Raw genomic sequence first — 23209 nt, forward strand, 5'->3', positions numbered from 1 at the left:
CCAGCTTGGGATCAAACCCACAACCTAGGTGTGTGCTCTGACCAGGAATCTAACAACCATTTTGTATACAGATGATGCTGCAACCAACTGAGCCACCTGGCCAGTGCTACCTTGTTTCTTAACCTCTCAATTCCTTTCTCTCATAAGTGGGAGATACATACCTTGCCATACACTTGTGTGGATTAGAAGACGGGCAAATGTTTAGCACACTATAATAGATACCTAAGAGTAGCAATGATGATTATCCAAGGATTTAAGAGTATTGTCAGGAAAAGTAAGTCTTGGCTTACTGTAATGTTACTCTTTTGCAACCATTACAGTCTATAGAAACATAAATGTATTTTGAAAAATATTTTTCACACGTATAAAGTTAAGCTTTCTAAATCTGTTTTTGAAAACTGATGCCTGATGTACATGCAGTTCTATAATATGTCTCTCAGCCACGGTGTATAGTGGAACCTCAGTTCTCAAACTTAATTCGTTCCAGAATGCTGCATGAGAAGCAATTTGTTTGAAAATCGAATCATTTTCCCCATTAGAAAATATTCACAGCACAATTTCCTGAGATGCTAACAATGCCAAGGTTTAGCGGTAAACTGATTCATATTCTTGAATTATCTCCTTTGTCACCTGCGTGATGCGTGACTTATCAGCAGGAATACTAAAGGTTATTACAGGTTATTAAGTTGAGAACCGAAGTTTTGTTTGACAACTGAGACATTTTTTTCCATGAACAAATTGGTCGAGAACTGAATTATTTGAGATGGGAGATGTCTGAGAACTGAAGTCTGACTGTATTTGCTTTGTTTTTCTCAGGTGAAAGGAAAGATGTTGTCCCGGTTAAGAGTAGTTGCCACTCCTTGTTCTCTGGCATGCCGGCATGTACACACAAAAGAGAAAGGCAAGCCCCTCATGTTGAACCCAAGAACAAACAAGGTTAGTAACATGACTAGTGACGTACATTTTCTCTTGTCCCAATGACAGTTTGATTTATATATTTTAGACTGATAAAGTGAAACTTTTCTATTTTGTAGCTTTACAATAAAACTATTCGGAGGTATTTGCTTTTTCTGCATGAACTTTTCACTTTTCTCCATATGGCAAGAATCATGGCTGCTTTATATCTCTCAACTCACAACTTCTACCACCAGGAAAGACTGACTATTTCCTAGTCCTAGCTCAGAAAAACCCACAGAATAGCAGTCTGGCCAGGACTTTTGATGTGGGATATTTAGATTTACCCAGTTTAGATCAAGCACTCATCCTGGACCAATCAGTTGGGCCCTTGTAAGATGGGGTCAGAATTGTAAAATGAAATTTTATGTAGCATCTGCCCCACCTTCGAACAGCTTTTTGCACACAAATCATTACAAGCAAGTGATTGTGCCCATTAATCACACTCTTGCTTCAAAAGACAGAGACCTCTCACTCTCTTTACATTCTTGGGGCAGAGATGATGGGCAATATTGAGATCTAGTTGTGACTTTATTCCTTATCCATGCTGGGTTCAGTGGGCATTCCCTCTCCATATTTCAGGAACAATTGTAAGTAAATGAAATAGTAAGAAAATAATTCTGGAATGAGGTTTTTTACAGGAAGCTTGCAAGAGGATACATAGGTTTATTGCAATATATGAAATTTACCTTTTGAGAATGGTGCGTTCGTATTAAGGTGTGGTTTATTTTAAAACAACAGTAAGAAATTTGCTAGTCCCATATGTTTTCTCTTATGGGGTGGGGGGACAATAATTGGATAGTATGATATGTTTTGAGGGGTTTGGGGTCTACAAAGGGAAATTTGACTAAGGGTCACACAGAGCACTTTATCTCTGCATTTTTGGTACCTGGCTAGAATGAAAATTGAGCAAGCAGTTAGTGAAGTAAATGAAGCTTAATGAGGCATATTCTAATCCTCTCTTGTTTCTGCCGCCTCTCCACACATCTTACTTGCTCTTCAAGATGCAACTCATTGAGAATCCAGCTCTGTAGAGCCTTTGCACACCCCGTAGACTGGGATAACTGCTCCCTTCTCTAAACCCTGTAGCAGTGCCTATCTTCCTCTTCTGTGGCACGTCATCTGGATGTTGGCTTTGTGATTCTTTTCATGTCATAAGCTGCTGTTGAAATAATTGATAGTATTTACATTTTCATGACTTTGTATTTTTTAACTATATTCCAGGTTCTTCTTTGAGCAGGGACCATTCAAAATTTCTTCATATCTTTTATAACTCCATGGGCTTAGTAAACATTTGATAAATATGTTGGTTTTCTTTTATTATAGAAACTATATAAACCTACTTTGTGGGGGTTTTAAGAAATTTATAAAGTATGTTGCAGGGAATGAATTTTAAGGAGGAAGATAGTCTAAATGCATGACAGTACCTCTATAAAGAAAAGAAATTCTAATACTCTGGCCTTCTGAAATCTCTGCGGTGGAATAGCATCTATATGGTTACCTCATTGAAGGACCACTTCTGGAAATCTCTTAAGCATCAGGAAGAGTTTTTTGTTGTGGTTGTATATTTAAGGAGGAACATAGACTAGTGATTCCCATTTTGAGGGTCATGAACTCCTTGGGGACTTACCACGTAAAGAAGGCAGGTTCATGCATCAAACCTTGTAGACTAAATGACTCTTTAAATGTTTATAAGTACTGTTTTAAGAGTATGTTGCTGCTGTGATTAATACGCTAGTAATTAAAGGCAATACTGAATTCTTAATCCTTTTTATTATTATTTAGTTGTTGAGAGTATTACAGATGTCCCCTGTTTTCTCCCCTTTTTGCCCCCCTCCACCAAATGTATATCTGCAATCACTGTCTACTTAAGGTATACCTGTTATTATTTCTGTAAAACTTTTTTATTATGGTAAATTGAACATGATTTAAAAATATGCAATTCAGTGACATTAAGTACATTCAGTATTGTGCATATGTTGCCACTATCAGTTTCCAAAACTTTTTACTACCGAAATGGAAACCCAGTACACATTAAGCAGTCTCTCCCCCACTCCCCCCTTCCCTCCTTAGCCCTGGCAACCACTACTTATTTTCTTTTTGTATGAATTTGAATATGAAATTTTTAATATTTTTTAGAAGTCCTTCTACTTTAAAGGATTGGACATCATTATGGTGCAGACTAGATGCTAATTTGAGCTCTGCCATTTACTAGCCAAGAAACTTAGGAAAGTCATTTAAACCTAAGTTTCAGTTTTCTCACCTAAATAATGTAGTAATAATAGCATTTTGAAACATTTAAAGGGCTGTACAAGTGTAAGGTTGGATTTCTCCTTCTCTCCCCGTGCTCATTTGACTGACCTTCCTATTATTTTTTTGAAATTGAGCTCTTCATCTTTTCCTGTGGGAAGTTTTCACTTCCTAATTTGTTTCTGGAGCTCTGGTTTTATGGTTCTCAGTTTTAAGGATTTTTGTTTGTTTTTAATTTCCCAAGCTAGTTCTATGAGAAAAACTAAATATTTCTTGTGATTCTTACTATTTACACAAATAATGTTATGACAGATAAAAAAAGGAAAATCATATTTTACCATGCTAATATATCATCTTTTTTTATTTTGCCATGATCCTCTTAAAATTGCTTTTAAAACTGTAGTTTGCAGTTTTACAGGCCATTTTCCAGCACTTTGAACATGTCAGCCCACTGCCTTATGGCTGTCATAATTTCTGGTAAGAAACTAGCTTGTATGCATGCATATAAGCCTAATCAAAGGACACAGACACCAGTGGGGTGAGGGCATGAGTAGGGGGGCGGGCAATGGGGGGATAAGGACACATATGTAACACCTTAATAAAGAAAAAAAAAGAAACTAGCTGTTTCTCTTCCTAGGAATTCCCTGTTTGCCTATTGAGTCTTTTCTCCTTTCAATTTTCTCCTTTTGTGTTTGTCTTTTGACAGTTTGATGTGTCTAGGTGTAGATCTCTGAATTTTTTTCTCATTGGAGATGTTGCACTTCTTGTAGTGTGGGTTAATGTTTCTGATCAGATTTGAAAAGTTTTTAGCCCATTATTTCTTAGATATTCTTTTTCTCCCCTGGCTTTCTGGGACTCGTGTTTTTCAAATGTTGGTGCTCTTGATAGTATCCCCCAGGTCTCTGAGGCTCTGTTCATATTTAATCATTGTGTGTGTTTTTTCTCAGACTGAATAATCTCCGATCTGTCTTAAAATTTGTTGATTCTTTCATCTGTTAGAATCTAGCCCCTCTAGTGAATTAAAAAATATATTTTTTATTGATTTCAGAGAGGAAGGGAGAGAAGAGAGAGATAAAAACCAATCAATATGAGAGAGAATCATTGATCGGCTGCCTCCTGTGTGCCCCCTACTGGGGATCGAGCCGCAACCTGGGCATGTGCCCTGACTGGGAATCTAACCATGACCACCTGGTTCAGAGGTCGATGCTCAACCACTGAGCCATACCGGCCAGGCCCTCTAGTGAATTTTTAAATTTCAGTTATTGTACTTTCAACTCCAGAATTTCTGTTTAGTTCCTTTTTTATATTTTTTGTCTCTTTACTGACATTCTCAATAAGTCTTCCATTATTTGCCAAGTGGCTCTGTGTAACATGTTGGGGCACTGGCTTCAGTACTTAGCCAAGTAGTTTACAACTATGTCTCAGCCCTCACTTTCTGTGTATGCAGAGCCTCAAGGTTAGCCAGAGGTGGAGTTTAGAGCCTTCTCAAGTCTTTCCTGGGTATGAAAACAGTTCATGCACATGACTTCTGGATTCTCAGGAATAAGGCCAAGGTTTTCAAAGCTCCTCCATAGACATCTAGTTCCTCAGCTTTTCCTTTTCCACTTTTTGGTTAGTCTGTTGTTTGCTTCATTTGTTACTCCCCAAGGTAGGGAGTTGCCATGTTATATAATTGCCTCTTATTGTTTTTAACAAGCTCTTCTGAGGAAAAGGCTATTCACTCTGGGTGAGCTCCAAATCAAGTCAAATAAAGACAGTCTTGCAAAAGGGTTCTTCTAAAACCTGGGGTTTTAGAAGAATCTCTAACCCCTTCCACCCTCTCCAGTGGCTGCCAGGCTCTGGTTTTCAAAGTGATTATTACACAGTGATTGCTATTTTCTTTCTTTAAAGATTATTTCTTTTAAAAATATATATGTTTTTATTGATTTTTAGAGAGAGTGGAAGGGAGAGAGATAGAAACATCGATGAGAAACATCATTGGTCGGCTGCCTCCTGCACACCCCCTAGTGGGGATGGAGCCTGCAACCGGGGCATGAGCCCTGATTGGGAGTCCAGCTGATGACCTCTTGATTCCTGGGTCGGTGCTCAACCACTGAGCCACACTGGCCAGACGGTGATTGCTATTTTCAAGGCTGCTGTGGAGTTGGTGAGGAGAGAGTGAATGAGGCAAGTTAAAAAGGCACAAAGCTTGCTATTCTTGATGAAATTCAGCAGTTTTTCTTGAATAAATGCTCCCTATTGTTAAAGTTTTTGGTTTATTTCTAGAATTCTGAAAAGGTTTATTCTGATCAGTTGGCCAGTGTTCTTATTGCTTTTTATAGAGGAAATGATTTTTGGAAGTCCTTAGTCTGGCGTTTTCACTGGCATCACTTTGATTCAAAGAATTTAACCCATACCTGAATACCAGAAATTGCAAAAGATTTTCTTAGAACATGGGTTAATTTTTTCTTAAGTATCATTTCTTCCTTCCTCCTTCTACTCAGCCTCACTCCTTTCTAGTTGGGGTAGCCTATCTTATCAGCTTGTTTTATGTTCTTTCAAACCTTATTATGTTGATTTCATTTCTAATGTATGATGCATCTGTGTGTATGTACTTTATGGGGGTTTTCTAAACATTACAGTTTACAGTAAGTGTGTTTTGATGTGCAACTTGCCTTTTTTTTTTTTCCTCTTAACTGCGTGTCTGGGAGATCTTTCTATGACACACAGAGATATACATTTAAGTGTGATGGTATTTCATGATATCGAAATACCATGGGTTCCCTAACTGTTCCATAATTGATGGTGTTTTAGTTTGTAATAGACAAGAGAGCTTGAAATAGTGCTAGAACAAATCTCTTTGTATATGTCTCTTTATGTATGAATATTTATCTAGGATGGCTGTCCAGAAGTAGAATTGCATTATTGTAGAGTATGTGTATTTAAAATGTTAAGATTACTTTATAATTGTCTTCCCAAAAGCCTAAATGAGTTTACATTTCCAGCATGTATGTGAGAGTAACTGTTTTATCACACCGTCTCCAATATGACCACTCTTACACATTTTTGACAATCTGGGCAAAAATATCTCACTTATTTTAAAATGTATATATATATGTTTAAATTATATATTCTGGGACATCACTACTGCTACCCCAGTAAGTAATAATTTTTAATATTTTTTTACTCCTTTTTTTTAGGGAATGGCATTTACATTACGAGAACGACAAATGCTTGGTCTTCAAGGACTTCTACCTCCCAAAATAGAGACACAAGATATTCAAGCCTTACGATTCCATAGAAATGTGAAAAAATTAAATTGCCCTTTGGAAAAGTAAGAATTGCTTAGATGTTTAGTTTTTATTGATGTTATGACCAAAAAAATTGGGAGTATTGTGGTTATTATGGCACGAGAAACATACAGTCTCATAATGAAGTTTGTGTTGTAGTCCATTCCTGTTATTTTTATAATGATAATGTATTTTCCATTGCAGTGAATGCTTCACTTGTTTTTCCCTATTGTAAAATTTAGGGAGAAGGGGGTCCTAATATATGGTGGCAGGAGAAGATTTGATTTTGGGTGGTGGGCACACGGTGCAATATACAAATCTTGTAACATAGAAACCCACACCTGAAACCTATATGTTTATGTTAACCAATGTCATCCCAATAAATTTAATAAAAAATAAATAACCCCCAATGAAATATTCTTTTTAAAAAAGTAGCAGAAATCAGTTTTTTATGCTCAAAATCACAGAGTACTTGAAGTTCGAATGGAATATTAGAAGCAAAGCTATCATCTAATTTTCATCCAGTCTGTTCAATAACTTTTATTGATCATCTACTTTGTGTGTGCCACTATACTGGCCACTGAGGATATGAAGTTGGTAATATTCAACCCAGGACACTTTAGGGAGTGAAAAAGAGGAGTAACTGAACCTGGCTGAGGCAAAGGAAATGTATGTCCTCTACAATAATGCACAACCCTTCCTTCTAGGAGCTCATCAGTAGATAGTTGTGTTTATGTCTGAACCACGACAGATGTGCAACATTTCTGCCTTTTATTTCATAAAGCTATTCAGTCATTATAGCCCAATTATTTGTTTTCTTCCCTGTGTTGAGAAGAAATCTCATTCCCTTTAATATCTACCTATTGGTATTATTTCTGCCCATGGTAACTATATAGAAAATATTACTCCTCTTCTTTTTTTTTTTCTTTGCCTTGTCTGCAAGGAACTCAAATTATAAGAGAAAGTTTATTTAGAAAGTCACAGAGGTTAAAAAAAAAAAAAGGTGAGCCAGCTGGGCTGCGTGGGCTCAGAAAGGATTTACAGAAACAAAAAATGGGCCCTTGGAGCTTAGGAAAAGGAAAGGCAGAGAGAATATACCTGGGGGAAGAAGAGGAGAGGGGTGGGTGTGCTCCAAAGAGAGAGAGCTTGCCCTGGGAAAGAAGAGGGTGGGGAAAGGCATGGGCTTGCTCAAGAGAGAGAGAGAGAAAGAGCATGTTTATTTTTCTTATTTTTTTAAATATATTTTATTGATTTTTTTACAGAGAGGAAGGGAGAGGGATAAAGAGTTAGAAACATCGATGAGAGAGAAACATCGATCAGCTGCCTCCTGCACACTCCCCACTGGGGATGTGCCCACAACCAAGATACATGCCCTTGACCAGAATCGAACCTGGGACCCTTGAGTCCACAGGCCGATGCTCTATCCACTGAGCCAAACCGGTTAGGGCAATTTTTCCTCTTCTAAATGGAATCTGTTCTCCCTATTTATTCACTGAAAATTAGCACATCAGTTATATTCTACATACTTTGCTAGTTCCTGGAATTGTGGAAGTTTATAAGGTGATAGTCCCTAACTCATTATCTCATATAGGCTGGAGGGGAGACAAAGTGGAGTGAGTTACAGAAGAGAAGTAGGTTGTTTTGGGACCTAAAAACAGGAAACCTAATGTGACTATATGTGTCATGGGGATTGGGAAGAGGCAGAAAAGGAACCGAGAGAGCCTTCCACCCTGAGCTGCTTTCGGAGAGCATGAGTATAGGGTTTTCCAGGCAAAGGGTTCCCCGTAAGTAGCAACTCCAAGGTAAGAATTGTGATGCATTGAGGAACTGAAGTAAATTCATTATGAAGATAAGGGTGAGAAGTAGTTAGAGGTCTTGATAACTATTTTTGGAGCTTAAGCCTATTTAATCATTTTTGGAGCTTAAGCCTATTTAATTTTTGTTGATTTTTACTCCTGGGTGTTAAATAATGATAATTTAGGGATTTGCTTTCTGGGAGGGAATTGGCCCTCTATTTTAGATGGTTACATTTACCTTTCAGAGGACAAAACTTGGAATGTATTACTGGCTGATGTAGATATTATTTACTGTGCTTAATTTCAGATACATCTATATAATGGGAATACAAGAAAGAAATGAAAAGTTGTTTTATAGAATACTGCAAGATGATATTGAAAATCTGTTGCCAATTGTATATACACCAACAGTTGGTCTTGCCTGCTCCCAATATGGACACATCTTTAGAAGACCTAAGTAAGGCTTATTTTTAAAAATATATATTTGAAAATGATTATTATGTAGGAGAAATATCACTCTGTGACACTTGTTACATTTCTGTTGTATTTGTTGCAGTCTTATCTCATCCACATTTCTCACCTCACAAAAGCTTAATTTGGACAAAAAGGGATTAGTAAAAACCCAACACATTTGTTTCTTTCATTTTTGTAGAAATAGTATCATTCTTTCTTAACTTTCTTTAAATTATTATTGTTAGAGGAACTGTGCATTTTCGTACCAAAAGAAAAGGTACTCTTTTTTTTTTTTCATGGTAGCAGATTCTCCAGAATTATCATTAATGTTTTTGACAATCTGGCCAAATTAAAAAATTGATTCTCATTTTTTTGTCAGCATTCATTTTTGTCATTTGTTGTTTTTATGGATGTTTATAAAGTTTTAATTTCACATAGTTCCAGCACTTCCAGTTATTTTAAGTGGAAAAAGACTGGAATGGGTCTTGACTCAGGTCTTTGAATAAGTGACCTTATCCCTCTCAATCTGTTTTCTCATCATAAAATAGTGATCCCAGTACCTACCAGAGAGCTGCTGAGAAGGTCAGATGAGGAAACTGGTGTGACTGCCAGTTGTTTGTAAACTTCTAAGCATTATATAAATGCTATTTTTACTTAATTTGAGTTTTCTTGTCTTGTTCTTCTACCTATTATTTTCCTCAATCCTTGTATGTTTCCCATGTCTTACTTGCATATTGACACAAATGTAGAAATTCAAACAAAATGTGATAGCATTTCTCTTCAATCTCCCCTCATCTAGTCTAGTGGCTTTCAGCATTAACGTGCATGACACACCTGTGGGACTCACTTGAAATGTTGATCCCTGCCAACTCTTCTCCTTTTAATTCCCAAGAGTCTGAAGACAAAGAGAAAGGTCTGGAAGTGTGAATTTAATGAGCGTCATGGGTGGTGGAGGTCAGGTATCACTGGAAGACTCTTTGAGAACACTGTTCTGTGTGCTGCCATCAGTTAGTGGGTCTGAAACATTTCTGTGATATTACCCAGCTTTTCAGCTCTGTTATAGTTTCTTTTTCATGTAGAACAGTGGTTCTCAATCCAGATTAAAGAACAAAGGGAAACATAAAAAATACTGATTCTTGGGCTCCCCTGTGGAGATCCTGATTCATTTAGTCTAGAGTTGGACCCAAGTGTTGGTGTTTCATAAAAGCTCCTGGTGTGATTCTAATGTGCACAGAGATGAGAGCTGATGTGAAACATAAGGAGCGTGGCTTCCGGATGAGGGCAGATACTGTGTCCTTTATGTGGTGTACTGCTGCGGTGGTTTTTGTTTGCTTTTTACATAAAGGATGGTCAGTAAATCTGATCTAAACTCCAAGCCAGTTAAATCAGAATTCATGGGGGCATTTTTAAAAAGCTCATCAAATGATTCTATTATGCAGTTATGGTTGAGAAACGCTTGAACTAAACTGATTTGAGCTAGGATAGTAAAGCCAAAGTTAAGATACCAATGAGAAAGTTAGTTATAAGAATCAGTTTAAGGCAGCGGTTCTCAACCTGTGGGTCGCGACCTCTTTGGCGGTCGAACGACCCTTTCATAGGGGTCGCCTAAGACCATCCTGCATATCAGATATTTACATTACGATTCATAACAGTAGCAACATTACAGTTATGAAGTAGCAACAAAAATAATTTTATGGTTGGGTCACAACATGAGGAACTGTATTTAAAGGGCCAGCAGGTTGAGAACCACTGGTTTAAGGGCACTTGATACCTGTTGGACCTCATCTCTTCCTGCCCAATTTTCTAGAACCTGTGTTTTGGTTTTGGTTTCCTTCCTTCCCTTCCCCTCCCCTCCTCATCGCCCCTTCCCTCCCCTCTTCCTTTTTTGAAGTCTGGATTCATTATCTCAGTTGGCTAGCAGTATACTGTGTGTTTAAAATAATTTCACTTTTTTCCTAATGCCTCAAGGTAATGTCTTTTATATGAAACTACTGTACTTTTCTTCTCTTCCTTTCTGTTCTTCACATTTCAGTTTTTTCAATTCAGTGAGTTTTAGCAGTAGTATATTATGCTCTTCTGAATTGGTGGTTTATTTATTTTATTTTTTAATATATTTTATTGATTGTTTACAGAGAGAAAGGGAGAGAGATAGAGAGTCAGAAACATTGATGAGAGAGAAACATTGATCAGCCGCCTCCTGCACACCTCCCACTGGGGATGTGCCCGCAACCCAGGTACATGCCCTTGACCGGAATCGAACCTGGGACCCCTCATTCCGCAGGCCGACGCTCTATCCACTGAGCCAAACCGGTTTCGGCAAGGTGGTTTATTTTTAAATTGCTTTTTACTGGAGGTATATTGGGTTTATTTGAAAATGATATGTGGATGCATTTCTTCTTGTGTAAAATGATCACATCATTTAATAATAATCTTTGTGGCAACTACTATGTGAGCAATGTAATTACAGTTTGAAGATGTAGTTGAAAATGTTTGAAAATAAACCAGTGTGATTTAGCTAATTCTGCTTGGAAATTATACTGTGTCTTGATGTTTTATTAAAATACCTAAATATTCCAGTTATGAACAAAGACTTAGAAAAAAACAAAAAACTGTTGTGAAATGCAAAGGTGTTTTTGTTCTGTTGCAGGGGATTATTTATTTCAATCTCAGACAGAGGTCATGTTAGATCAATTGTGGATAACTGGCCAGAAAATCATGTTAAGGTACTAATAGCACAACCTTCCTTTTCACAATGTTATTTCTTTCCTTGTAACTTACCTCTAAATTTCCAAGAACAGTTTTTCATTGCTGCTCTGATTTATTTTGCACTCATATACATGCAGATGTAGTGCTCTGAGGAGATCATGATAGGAATAGCTACAAAATGGGTAACTGGTATAAACTCAGACTTTGGGAAAGAAATTGGAGCTGGTACACAAGGTGAGCTTGCTCACTGTCGATACCACTGATCTCCTGCCTTCTCTTTATTTTTTTTCTATTTCAATTAGTATTAATATTTCCTATTTTATTTAATATTAACCAAGTAATAATACCATATTATTAAAATAACATAAAACTTTTATTTGATGAGTAGTGGAGAGGATTCATTATGCCTTTTTTCTTCTAAATCTAAGGTAGATTTAGATCCTTAAGCAAATATAAAACTCTTGAAGTTTCAAATTTAGCAAATGTATTGGTCAATCTGGCTGCCTTTCATAAAATAATAAAATCTAATGACTTAGTCAGCGGTTCTCAACCTGTGGGTCGAAACCCCTTTGGCGGTCAAACGACCCTTTCACAGGGGTCGCCTAAGACCATCCTGCATATCAGATATTTACATTACGATTCATAATAGTAGCAACATTACAGTTATGAAGTAGCAACAAAAATAATTTTATGGTTGGGTCACAACATGAGGAACTGTATATAAAGGGCCAGAAGGTTGAGAACCACTGACTTAGATCTTTTGTTAGGTTTTAGTATTTACTACATGCAGCAATCTTACTTGCCTTTATTACCTTTTCTTCACCAAAATAATCTTTGATGAATAATCATTAGTTCTAACGATCTAAAGAAAATTTGGTCAGATCATTAAATTCACTATATTATCTTAAAATCTTGTAGGTTGGTATATTTTTTATTCTAGATCTTTTTCTCTTTCATCATTGCTAAGGTTTTTCTTGTTTGGCCTAGATTATTTTGTTGGAGTAACATGTTTATTTCTAAACTCTAATTTTTCTGTTATGGTTAATCTCTTTATCAGAAGTTTGTTCTCTTTCCCTGTTTAGTCTTTGTGAGGCATTTGGTTGATCCTCCAGTCAGAAGCATTATGTTTCTAAACCAAAGATAGGAAGTCAAATCTAGTTAGTGCTCTTTTTGACGTCTACATTCTAGAAATACTAGAATTTTAAATATGCTTGGTTGGTTTACTTTGCAAGATAGTCAAGAAGCAATTTTATTTTTTAAAGTGAGTATAAAAATATCAAGAAATCTTTTTAAAATGCTTTTCTTTAATGTCCCTTTCTTTTTTTTACCACTTTTAATTAATTATTATTATTTTTTGTAATTAAGGCTGTTGTGGTGACTGATGGCGAGAGAATTCTGGGTCTTGGCGATCTGGGTGTCTATGGAATGGGAATTCCAGTAGGAAAACTTTGCTTGTATACAGCTTGTGCAGGGATACGGCCTGACAAGTGCCTACCTGTGTGCATTGATGTAGGAACTGATAACCCAGTGAGTAAAACCATTTCCCCCCTCTGACCCTCCTTCCATATTAAAAAATACTTTTATTACATTCCTCTTTTGAAGATAATATAAGAAGGGAAATTTTGTGATTAGATGTTAGTCTTTGTCTCAAACTCCGCTTTTAATATCTATGCAAATCATAGTAAATTATTTTAAAAACTATATTAATAATTTATTTTTGCAATTAATGTTTTAAAAAATACTTTTAAACTGGTTATGTAACAAAATAATTTTATTTTTACATTTGGTCTATTTTATAGGCACTGTTAAAAGATCCATTTTACATGGGCTTATATCAGAAACGAGATCGATCACAACGTTATGATGATCTAATTGATGAGTTTATGAAGGCCATTACTGACAGGTATTTTTTAAGTTTGAGTATATAAAAGCATCTTTAATTAAAGAAAAAAATCACAGTTTTGTTTTGTTTTGTTTTGTTCACCTGTTATAAAGGTAAGTAGGAGATTAAATTTTGAGAACTTTGGTTCTTTCCTGCTGATCAGATGTGCTGATACATGGTGATAACCTACCCACTCTGCCTTGCTTTCCCTGAGTTGTCCAATATACTTTGTTGTTGTTGTTAATCCTCACTTGAGAATATTTTTTCATTAATTTTTAGAGAGTGAAAGAGAGGGAGGGAGGGGAAAAGAGATGGAAGAGAGAGAAACATCGGTGTGAGAGAGACTCACGGCCCAACTGGGACCTGGGATTGAACCTACAATCCAAGTATGACCCCTTGACTGGGAATTGAACCCGTGACCCTTTGTTGTGCAGGCCGGTACTCTAACCACTGAGCAATATTGGCCAGGGCAAGTTGTCTGACATCTTGAGGGAAGTCTGCACTCACTGCTCCTATCAGAACCTCACTGTCCAGTTCTTTCAGCCCTTGGCATCACGCTTATTTCCCCATTCTGGTGAAACTCTTGTGCCGCTTTCATGTTTTAAATTCCCGACCATTTGGTCCTCTTCTCTCTCCATCTGTCTACAGCATCTCACCAGGTTTTGCAATCCTCAAAATTCCCTCTTCTCTTTGACTACCAAGATTTTCCTAACTTGGTCTTTCACCCACCTTTTTCTTTCTTTAGTTACCTTCATTGGTTCTTGCTCATTTTTATTACATGTGAATGAGTACATGGTAAGCTATAACCTTTATGCATGTGACTCCTCCCCCCATGAAAACCCATCTATGCTGTCCCACCTCCCTCTGAGGCCTGTATTTCTAACACCTGGAATTCTCCACCAGCCATTCTGTTGCTCTTTCATATTCATGTGCAAATCAACTCCTTCCCATTCCAAACTGCTTATTATCTTCTGTGTATTCAGCCTCTATTAATGGCAGTAACCTTCACTCTATTGCCAAACCTTTAAACTTGGTGTTATCTTTGACTCTTCTCCTTCTCCAATCCTCAAATCCAGTTGGTGGTACCACTCAAATGCCTCAGAAATAGATCTCCTCTCTCCCATTGCTACAGTCTTTCTGCAGATTCTCATCTCTCTTCTGGATTTTTCTAAACCATTTTCCAATTTCTCTCCTTTCCAGCTCTTCTCCACGTTACCACCAGATTAAATTTTTTTAAAGCTTGTACATCATTATGTCATTCTTTTGCTTGAAATCTCTAATTGGTTTTCTATTGACATAGGGTAAAGTCTAAACTCTTTACTTTTATGACAAAGTCCAAATTCTTTACATTTATGACCTAGCCCTGCCCTTGCCCTGCCTTTTAAATTACTGGTACATAGAAGATATTTAAAAATTAAAAATTTTTCAGTCAAAGTTGACACATCTAAAAAAACTAAACTTTTCATTATCCTAGAAATTGCCATCTTCCCTACTTTTCTATCTTAGAGAGTCAAATGGTAGCTTCTTAGTGATCCAGGTTGCCTTGGTATTTTAACAGACTTCCTCCTTACTTCCCAATTGGCCTCCTCATCAAGTTCTGTTTGTTTATTCTAATGTCTCATAATCGTCCTTTTTACTTCCTATGGCTTCTGCTTCCGATCTTTTGGTCCTCGTGCTAGAGCAGCCTCCTAGCTGCGTCTCCTGGCTTTCTCCTTTCTCCCCACACCAATCTGTGTGGCATATTAATGGCAGGTGCATCATTCCTAAAGGGAGTTGTACATGAATTCTTTCCTTCCCTGAAGCCTTCACTGATTCTGCACCAGATACAGAATGAAGTCCTCATTCCCTAATTGCCATGCAAGATCCTCCTCTATCTGGCCCAACTCACCTTAACCAATTTCTCCCTTATCTTTTCATATAAAGCCAGACTGTTGAAAATTTAGAGTCACCAAAATATATCTTGCTTTTCTTCCTACCTTTTGACTTTCTGTTCTTCTTTCAGGGCCCAAATAAAGTCCCACCTCCTTTGTAAACCTTCCCTTATTACCCCATCTCACCAAGATGATTGACGTCTTTTTCTGAATGCTCATGAACTCATGCTATAGTAGCCTCCTAATCTTGAGTGCCTCCATTATACATAATTTAAAATAATAGTTGTTTAAAATATAGCAGACATTTTGCTAAAACTTTACATTTGTTATTTCATTTAATCTTCTCGATTATTTTTTAACCTTTTATGTATATACTTCCTGTGTTGCTGTTTAACTGTTAATGTAATGAGTATACATAGCTAATATTATACATTTGAGATTCAGAAACAAAATCTCTCTCTTTTTTTAAGAAGTTATTTGGTGCATTTATGTGCTGGGCACCCTTATAGGCACTTGGAAATAGTTTATGCAGATTGATATTCCATAGGCTCACCCTGGTACTACATTCATTTGAAGCACCCTGTAAATTTTCTGAATGAGAGATAGATTTCTACATTTTGAGTCTAGTCTTTCACAGACTCTGAAAATTGCAACATGGCATTAAATGAACTAACAACATATTTTGTAATGCTATCATAAGGAATATTAGACAGGAAAGCTGTTTAGTAGTGGCTTTTCAACACAACCATTATGGGTTTTGCTCTTTTTTAGGTATGGACGGAACACACTTATTCAGTTTGAAGACTTTGGAAATCATAATGCATTCAGGTTCTTGAGAAAATATCGAGAAAAATACTGTACCTTCAATGATGATATTCAAGGTAAAGCAAAAAGAGAACTTAAGGATTTTAATTTCTATTTCTTAAACCCTTTTTATGTGACCACTTTTTTATTTTTAAAAATCTTTATTTTTCTTGTAGGGACAGCTTCAGTAGCTCTCGCAGGTCTTCTTGCAGCACAAAAAGTTGTTGGTAAATCACTCTCAGAACACAAAATCTTATTTCTTGGAGCAGGAGAGGTAAGTTTCTGTAAGCTGTTTTGAATTTAAAACCAACACTCATCTTTAGAATTGGAAAATGGGGCATAATGAGCTTATAATTTTGAGATAGATAAGGAGATCTTTGTAATTTAAAATTTCTGTTGTAAAGTAGATAATTTAAAATATGCTTAGAGAATATTACAAAGAATCAGCTTGTGTGTGATTTGTAAGGGAAGAATAAACCAAATATTCCTCATAACAAAACATTATAATTCAAGCATTGCATCATATCTTTGTGTTTACTTTTTAAATTTTTGTTCTGTTTGACAGGCTGCTCTTGGAATTGCAAATCTTATAGTTATGGCTATGGTAGAAAGTGGCCTTCCAGAAGAAGAGGCACAAAAGAAAATTTGGATGGTTGACAAGTTTGGTTTATTATATAAGGTAAGGTATTTAAAACTTGGAGAAGCAAAACGATGTTGTTATAATGATATTTTTAGTTTGATTTTTAAAACATCAATTTTTTTAAAATTTATATCTCACTCGACTATCCAAATTGTACTAGTTGGGGATCTTACAATATGTTCTCAACAGAAATCCTCCAGTCTAAAACTTTTCTCTTTTATAAAGACTCTTGCTTTGCATTCAGATCATAGTGTCTGTGTTGGCATCAGACTTACTCCTTCCTCGATTTCCAGACTCTTAAGAGATCAGATAATCATGCAAATAATATTGTACTTGACCCATCTAAGACTAGGTTTTTAATTGGAACTCAGACTATTCTAATTAAATTGTTAGCAGAACATCTGATATTTGAACAAAATTCGTTAACCCTTTGGTGGTCATAATCCCCTTAGCAATCTAATAGAAATCTATGGATCCTCTCCCTGGAAAAAGGCACATTTTTTTTTTTACTAAAATAAAAAGTAATTTTTAATTGTTTTTTTTGGGGGGGTGGGGGGCATCAATTTGTTGTTCCACTTATTAATGCATTCATTGGTTGTTTCTTATATGTGCCCTAACTGGGGATCCAACCCGCACATAATCTTGGCATGTCAGGATGACGCTCTAACCAACTGGCTACTCAGCCAGAGCAAGGCATATATATTCTTAAGGCCAATTCATGGATAATAAAGAGCTTCTATCTGAGATTGACTTAGTGTCCTTTGACATGCCTGCCTTCCTAGCATTGATTGTCATTTTATTAGTTTAAGAAATGCCTTATTGCTTAGATCTGTAACACATTGAAATGTAGGTAAACTATATCATAATTGAACCTATCCCTACACAGTGTTGTACTTTTGCCTTGTATAATGATATAGCAGTTACTTGTCATTTACATCTTTGGAGCAAGCTTATCTCAATGTACTTTGCTCCAATTCTGTAATCTTTTCTTCTTAACTAGTACCAATATTCTATTAGTACATTTTATCAAAAGATAAAATGAAAAAATGTGTGAGTAAAAAGTCTTGAGTGGTTTAATTATACATAATAAAATAATAGTTGTTTAAAAATATACTAGACATTGTGCTAAAACTTTACATTTATTATTTTATTTAATCTCAAAAACTGTATGGAGCCCAGCCTATGTGGCTCAGTGGTTGAGCATCGACCTATGAACCAGGAGGTCACGGTTAGATTCCCGGTCAGGGCACATGCCCGGTTGCGGCTCCATCCCCAGTGGGGGCTGTGAGTGAGGCAGCTGATTGATGATTCTCTCTCATCATTGATGTTTCTATCTCTCCCATTCTCTTCCTCTCTGAAATGAATAAAACTATATATTTAAAAACAAAAAAACAGCCGAAACTGGTTTGGCTCAGTGGATAGAGCATCGGCCTGCGGACTGAAGGGTCCCAGGTTCGATTCCGGTCAAGGGCATGTACCTGGGTTGCGGGCACATCCCCACTGTGTTTGACTATATTCTGCGCAGTGAGAAAACCTGAAGTCATTTTCAAGGTCCACCATTTCTAGCATTGCTTCGTGACATCATTACCCGGACAGACACTTGGCATGTTAGCCTTTATATATAGACTAGAGGCCCAGTGCACGAATTCGTGCACCAGTGGGATCCCTCAGCCTGGCCTGAGGGATTGGGCTGAAACCAGCTCTCTAACATCACCTGAGGGGTCCCGGATTTCGAGAGGGTGCAGGTCAGGCTGAGGGACCCCACTGGTGCATGATCGGGGCGGGGGAGGCACACGGGAGGTTGACCAGCCGGGGAGGGACAGCAGGAGGGCTCCAGGGCATGTCTGGCCCATCTCGCTCAGTCCCGATTGGCTGGATCCCAGCAGCAAGCTAACCTACCGGTTGGAGTGTCTGCCCCCTGGTGATCAGTGCACATCATACTGAGTGGTTGAGTGGCCTTAGCATATCATTAGCATATTACGTTTTGATTGGTTGAATGGCCAAGTGGTCACCTAGATACTTAGCATGTTAGGCTTTTATTATATAGGATAAGTCAGCTCTAGAATGCATATAGTATTAGTTAGCACAGTGAGAAGCCCCTCCCTGTTCATCTGCAGCTTCTGAGTGTATGTTCCTTTTAGTCTAAGTAGCTTGACCTAATGATTTTAGGCTTCCTGTCTCTCCTGGTGTCCCTAACGCTGCCCTCCTTTTTGAGACTGCCCTGTTGAACCATCGTAGTGGAGAGCTGTGTTTCTCTTGGAGACAAACATAGCATACGAAGCCATTATTCTGAGAGCCTCCACCTGGTGAGGCTGTATCTCAGTCCTTTAGTTCACTTCCCAGCCAGCCAGTGGTGCTGTGCAGATTTTCCCAGCCCTGCTGGTTTTTATCTGGGTTATTCTGGAGCTCTGATGGAAACATTTGCAGGGGATGTCTTCTCTTTTGCCAAAGTCAAGGTATGGATTTCTCAGCCTGGTTAAATTTTCATCCATGTTTTGCCTGCTTTAAATCATTGAGAAACGTTTCATTGTTTTCCTTTGTCACTGGTACCTCTCCTGGCTTTGTGACACTACTAAGAATTTGACACTACTAAGCGTTTTGACTGGGGACTTGGGGAGGAAAGCACGTTTCTTCAGTCAGCCAACTTGAGCCAGAAGTCTCTGTTCCTCTTGTTTCTGAAGTCTTGGGAGTCCAGGCACAATTCTGTAATTCTAGAAGTTCTGCATCCAGTTAGTAACGCATCTGACTGACCTGAACTTCTCTGGTAACAAAACCAGAGAGGTCATTTGTAGTCTTCACCTTTTGTGCTTGGTGTGACTTTTCTTTTTTAATCCTCACCCAAGGAGTGAGGGTATTTTTTCCATTGACTTTTAGAGGGAGTAGAAGGAAGGGAGCCAGGGAAGGAGAGACAGAGAGCGAAACATCGATGTGAGAGAGACACATGGATTGGTTGTCTCCCACACTGCCCCAACGAGGGGTGGGAATCGAACCTGCAGCCCATGTATGTGCCTTTGACTGGGAATCGAACCTGCAAAACCACACTTGTCATAAATTTTGTTCAGTTGTGCAGTACCCATTGGGAGGAATTTGTAATATTTTATATGTTGCCATAATACATTTCTAAAATATGAAAAATTCTGATTTCCAAACTGCATCTAGCCCAGAAAAGGGATTGTAGGACTTGTACCATATTGAATTTAGGAGGACTTCACAGAGTAAATGAGTTTTTGAGAGGGATTACAGTTTCTGGTTATAAAGAGATTTGATTTATGTTTTATATTGGGGTTTATAGACACTATGAAGATAGAATTAGAAGATATGGATTGAAGAGAAAAGTAAATGAAAATACATTCCTATTGTAGAAACAATATGTGACTCAATGATGTCTTTTCACTTAATCCTCAATAAGCATTTACCAAAATACTGTATTTTTATGTAATAATTCAGGGGCGGGAAGCTAAAATAGACAGTCATCAGGAATCATTTGCTCACTCAGCCCCAGAGAGCATACCTGGTACTTTTGAAGATGCAGTAAAGATACTTAAACCTTCAGCTATAATTGGTAAGTAAAGTTGTTGCAAATTATTCTCTTACTTAACTGTATCTTGCCAATCATAACTTACATCAGGATTACTAAAAAAGAAATGGTAGATTTTAACTAGCTTTCAGCATATAGGATATTTTTCATAATAGCTTTTTTATTACAGTGTGCAGTGAAAGTTCAGTTAATGTATATTGCTTGTATTTTTAAGTGTAGAAGCTGTGGGATTTATCACATTTTATTTTTAGAGTTGGTATGACTGTTGGGCTCAAAACCTAAAAAGACCAAGGTCATTTGACACACTGTCCCAGGAACATCCTATGCAGAGTCCAAGATTTTCATTGGCAACAAAGCTGAAAGTGTTTGGTACCTTTTGAGTCAGGTATTGCATAGCTGACATGAGACTAGGACAACATGGCATTAAGTTCACAGCAGAAAATGTAACAGTCTTTAAAAGGGGAGCTATTTTCTTTCCAATGTAGCTATAAGATTTTTAATCTATCATTTTCTTTTAATTGTATCTGTTTCATGTACAAGCCCTATTGAATGCTAAATAGCAAAATAGTTACAAACAGTAAGTGTCTATGATCAGGAAAAGTACATCTTTTTAGCTTCTTCATTGATTAGAACTCATATAAGTGAAATCATACAATATGTCTTTTTGTGACTGGTTTATTTCACTTAGCATAATATCCTCAAGGTTCATCCATGTTGTAGCAATTTTAATTAGACATAGTGATGTAGATAATCTTATACTCTTCTCCTCCTTACCCCCCACAATTTACTGTGTCTGGGGTGGACAATAAATATTTTAAGTGAAAACTTAGCATTTTATTGTTTTTCTTTTCACATTTGAAATTGTGTTCATATAACATTATTTCAGCAATGCAAAATCCATCTTTGTAATAGAGTTCACCTACGCTTTTGTTATGTTAAACCTGTTGTAGAAATGCTGTTTATAAGAATTGCTTTTAGCCCAGCCAGTGTGGCTTAGCAGTTGAGCATCGACCTATGAACCGGGAGGTCACTGTTCGATTCCCGGTCAGGCCATGTGCCCGGGTTGTGGGCTCATCCCCAGTGTGGGGCATGCAGGAGGCAGCCAATCAGTGATTCTCTCTCATCACTCATGTTTCTATCTCTCCCTCTCCCTTTCTCTCTCTCAAATCAATGAAAATATTTTTTTTTAAAAAGAATTGCTTTATTTTACCTGTAATGAAGTTGGCTGTTTTTCCCCTTATTTATTTCAGGAGTTGCAGGAGCTGGCCGACTTTTCACTCCTGGTGTAATCAAAACCATGGCTGATATCAACGAAAGGCCTATAATCTTTGCATTAAGTAATCCTACAGCAATGGCTGAGTGTACAGCTGAAGAAGCATATACACTTACAGAGGTATTAATCAATAATAATTTAATGAATTAGTTATGTCTTATTTTCCCTCTATTAGCCTGTTGGTTATACATTCTTGCATAATTTTCATGGTTACTCTGGAGATTACAACATTCGTCCATGGATCATCAAATTCTGGTATTAATTATTGCTTGTAACAATTTTGGAAAGTAATTACCTCATAATTCTATTTTTTAATACCTTTATGCCATTTGTGCTGTTTTACATTTTTTTAAATATATTTTTATTGATTTCAGAGAGGAAGGGAGAGGGAGAGAGAGATAAAAACATCATTGAGAGAGAATCATTGATCAGCTGCCTTCTGCACATACCCATGAGCCTGCAACCCAGCCATGTTGCCCTGACCGGGAATTGAACTATAACCTCCTGGTTCATAGATCGATGCTCACCCACCAGCCAGATGAGATAAAAAATTTTTCACAATTTTTATAACTTTGAAACTGCTATCTCTTTTTTTAAAATGATTTTTTAAAAGCATTTCATTATAGTTTAATTTTATATAATTTCTTAGTGTTACATAAAATAATGACATATTTATGTATTTGCAGTCACCTCTTAAATTTTTAGTTCCTTTGTTTTCAGTGGAGAGATGTCTTAGTGTTACTCTAACACCCTCGATGCTTAGTGAGAAAGCAGCAGTTTCTTGTAGAACAGAGAATAGGCCAGCTTGGGCCTCACAATGTGACAGTACTGTTACCATTAAGATCTGGCCACACTTAAGCAATAGGGGAATATGATGGGGGAAGAACAGATGGTTTGGAGAAGATGAACTGCTGTAGAATCTCACCATTCTAGAGAACATTCCCAAGATCTTTCTATATCTCCAAATTTACTGGTATCATGTGAATGTAACACATTCCCCGTAAAGAACTATATTGTATAATCCACTTTATGGAGCTATTGAAATTAATGGTGCCCCCATAATATTTATTATTATACACACTAGAGGCCCAGCGCGCGAAATCGCCCAAGACCCAGACCCCCGTGCCACTGGACCCAGACCTCCTCGCACTGTGGGACCCAGACTCCCTCTGCAATGCCGCCGCAGGCGGGACCCCAGACTCCCTCCGCCGCACATGCTGGCAGGACCCCAGACCCTGCCGCCGCCACCATGGGCCTCGCAAGCTCATTTGTGCCTTGCTAGTCCCCATTCCTCTCTCCCCAGTGTTGAGTGTCTGAGCCATTGGCTGCTCTGAACTGTTTGGCTCTTTTCCTTAGTAACAGCTTTTACCTTCTGCCTCAATTCCTCTCCCAGCTTGCGCCCTTCCCCCCGCGCACCGCCAACCACGTATGCCCCCACCCCGCCCCCCACAGCAGGAGCACCTCCGATCACCACCTGGGGACCCATGCTGCACTCCCTGCCCCCACCTGCCCAGCGCCCATCCCGCCCACCCACCGCCCGCCTTGCTGCGATCGGAGTCTGTGGGCCGCGGGAATGAGAAGTGCTCCATGCACCTCCTGGTGACCAATCTTTGGGCATTACGGCCACAGGCTTTTTATATATATACTAGAGGCCCGGTGCACAAAAATTTGTGCACTCGGGGGGCGGGGGGAGGGGGGGCCCCCCAGCCCGGCCTGTGCCCTCTCGCAGTCTGGGACCCCTCAGGAGATAACGACCTGCTGGCTTAGGCCTGC

General features: G+C 37.9%; 1 protein-coding gene across 1 annotated transcript in view; it reads left to right on the forward strand.

Moving 5' to 3' along the window:
• The first annotated feature begins 816 nt into the window (after window positions 1–816).
• The window catches only part of ME2 (malic enzyme 2, NAD(+)-dependent, mitochondrial), a 30437-nt gene continuing 8044 nt past the window's right edge, over window positions 817–23209 (forward strand). Inside the window, exons 1-11 of the mRNA XM_005866255.2 lie at window positions 817–936; window positions 6384–6517; window positions 8577–8726; window positions 11370–11445; window positions 12794–12955; window positions 13228–13331; window positions 15953–16062; window positions 16162–16259; window positions 16551–16664; window positions 20073–20187; window positions 21414–21556. Coding sequence (XP_005866317.1) covers window positions 829–936; window positions 6384–6517; window positions 8577–8726; window positions 11370–11445; window positions 12794–12955; window positions 13228–13331; window positions 15953–16062; window positions 16162–16259; window positions 16551–16664; window positions 20073–20187; window positions 21414–21556 — 1314 coding nt within the window. The 5' untranslated portion in view covers window positions 817–828. The remainder of the gene's footprint in view (window positions 937–6383; window positions 6518–8576; window positions 8727–11369; window positions 11446–12793; window positions 12956–13227; window positions 13332–15952; window positions 16063–16161; window positions 16260–16550; window positions 16665–20072; window positions 20188–21413; window positions 21557–23209) is intronic.

Source organism: Myotis brandtii, unplaced genomic scaffold, assembly GCF_000412655.1.
Source record: "Myotis brandtii unplaced genomic scaffold, ASM41265v1 scaffold226, whole genome shotgun sequence".
NCBI lineage: Eukaryota > Metazoa > Chordata > Mammalia > Chiroptera > Vespertilionidae > Myotis > Myotis brandtii.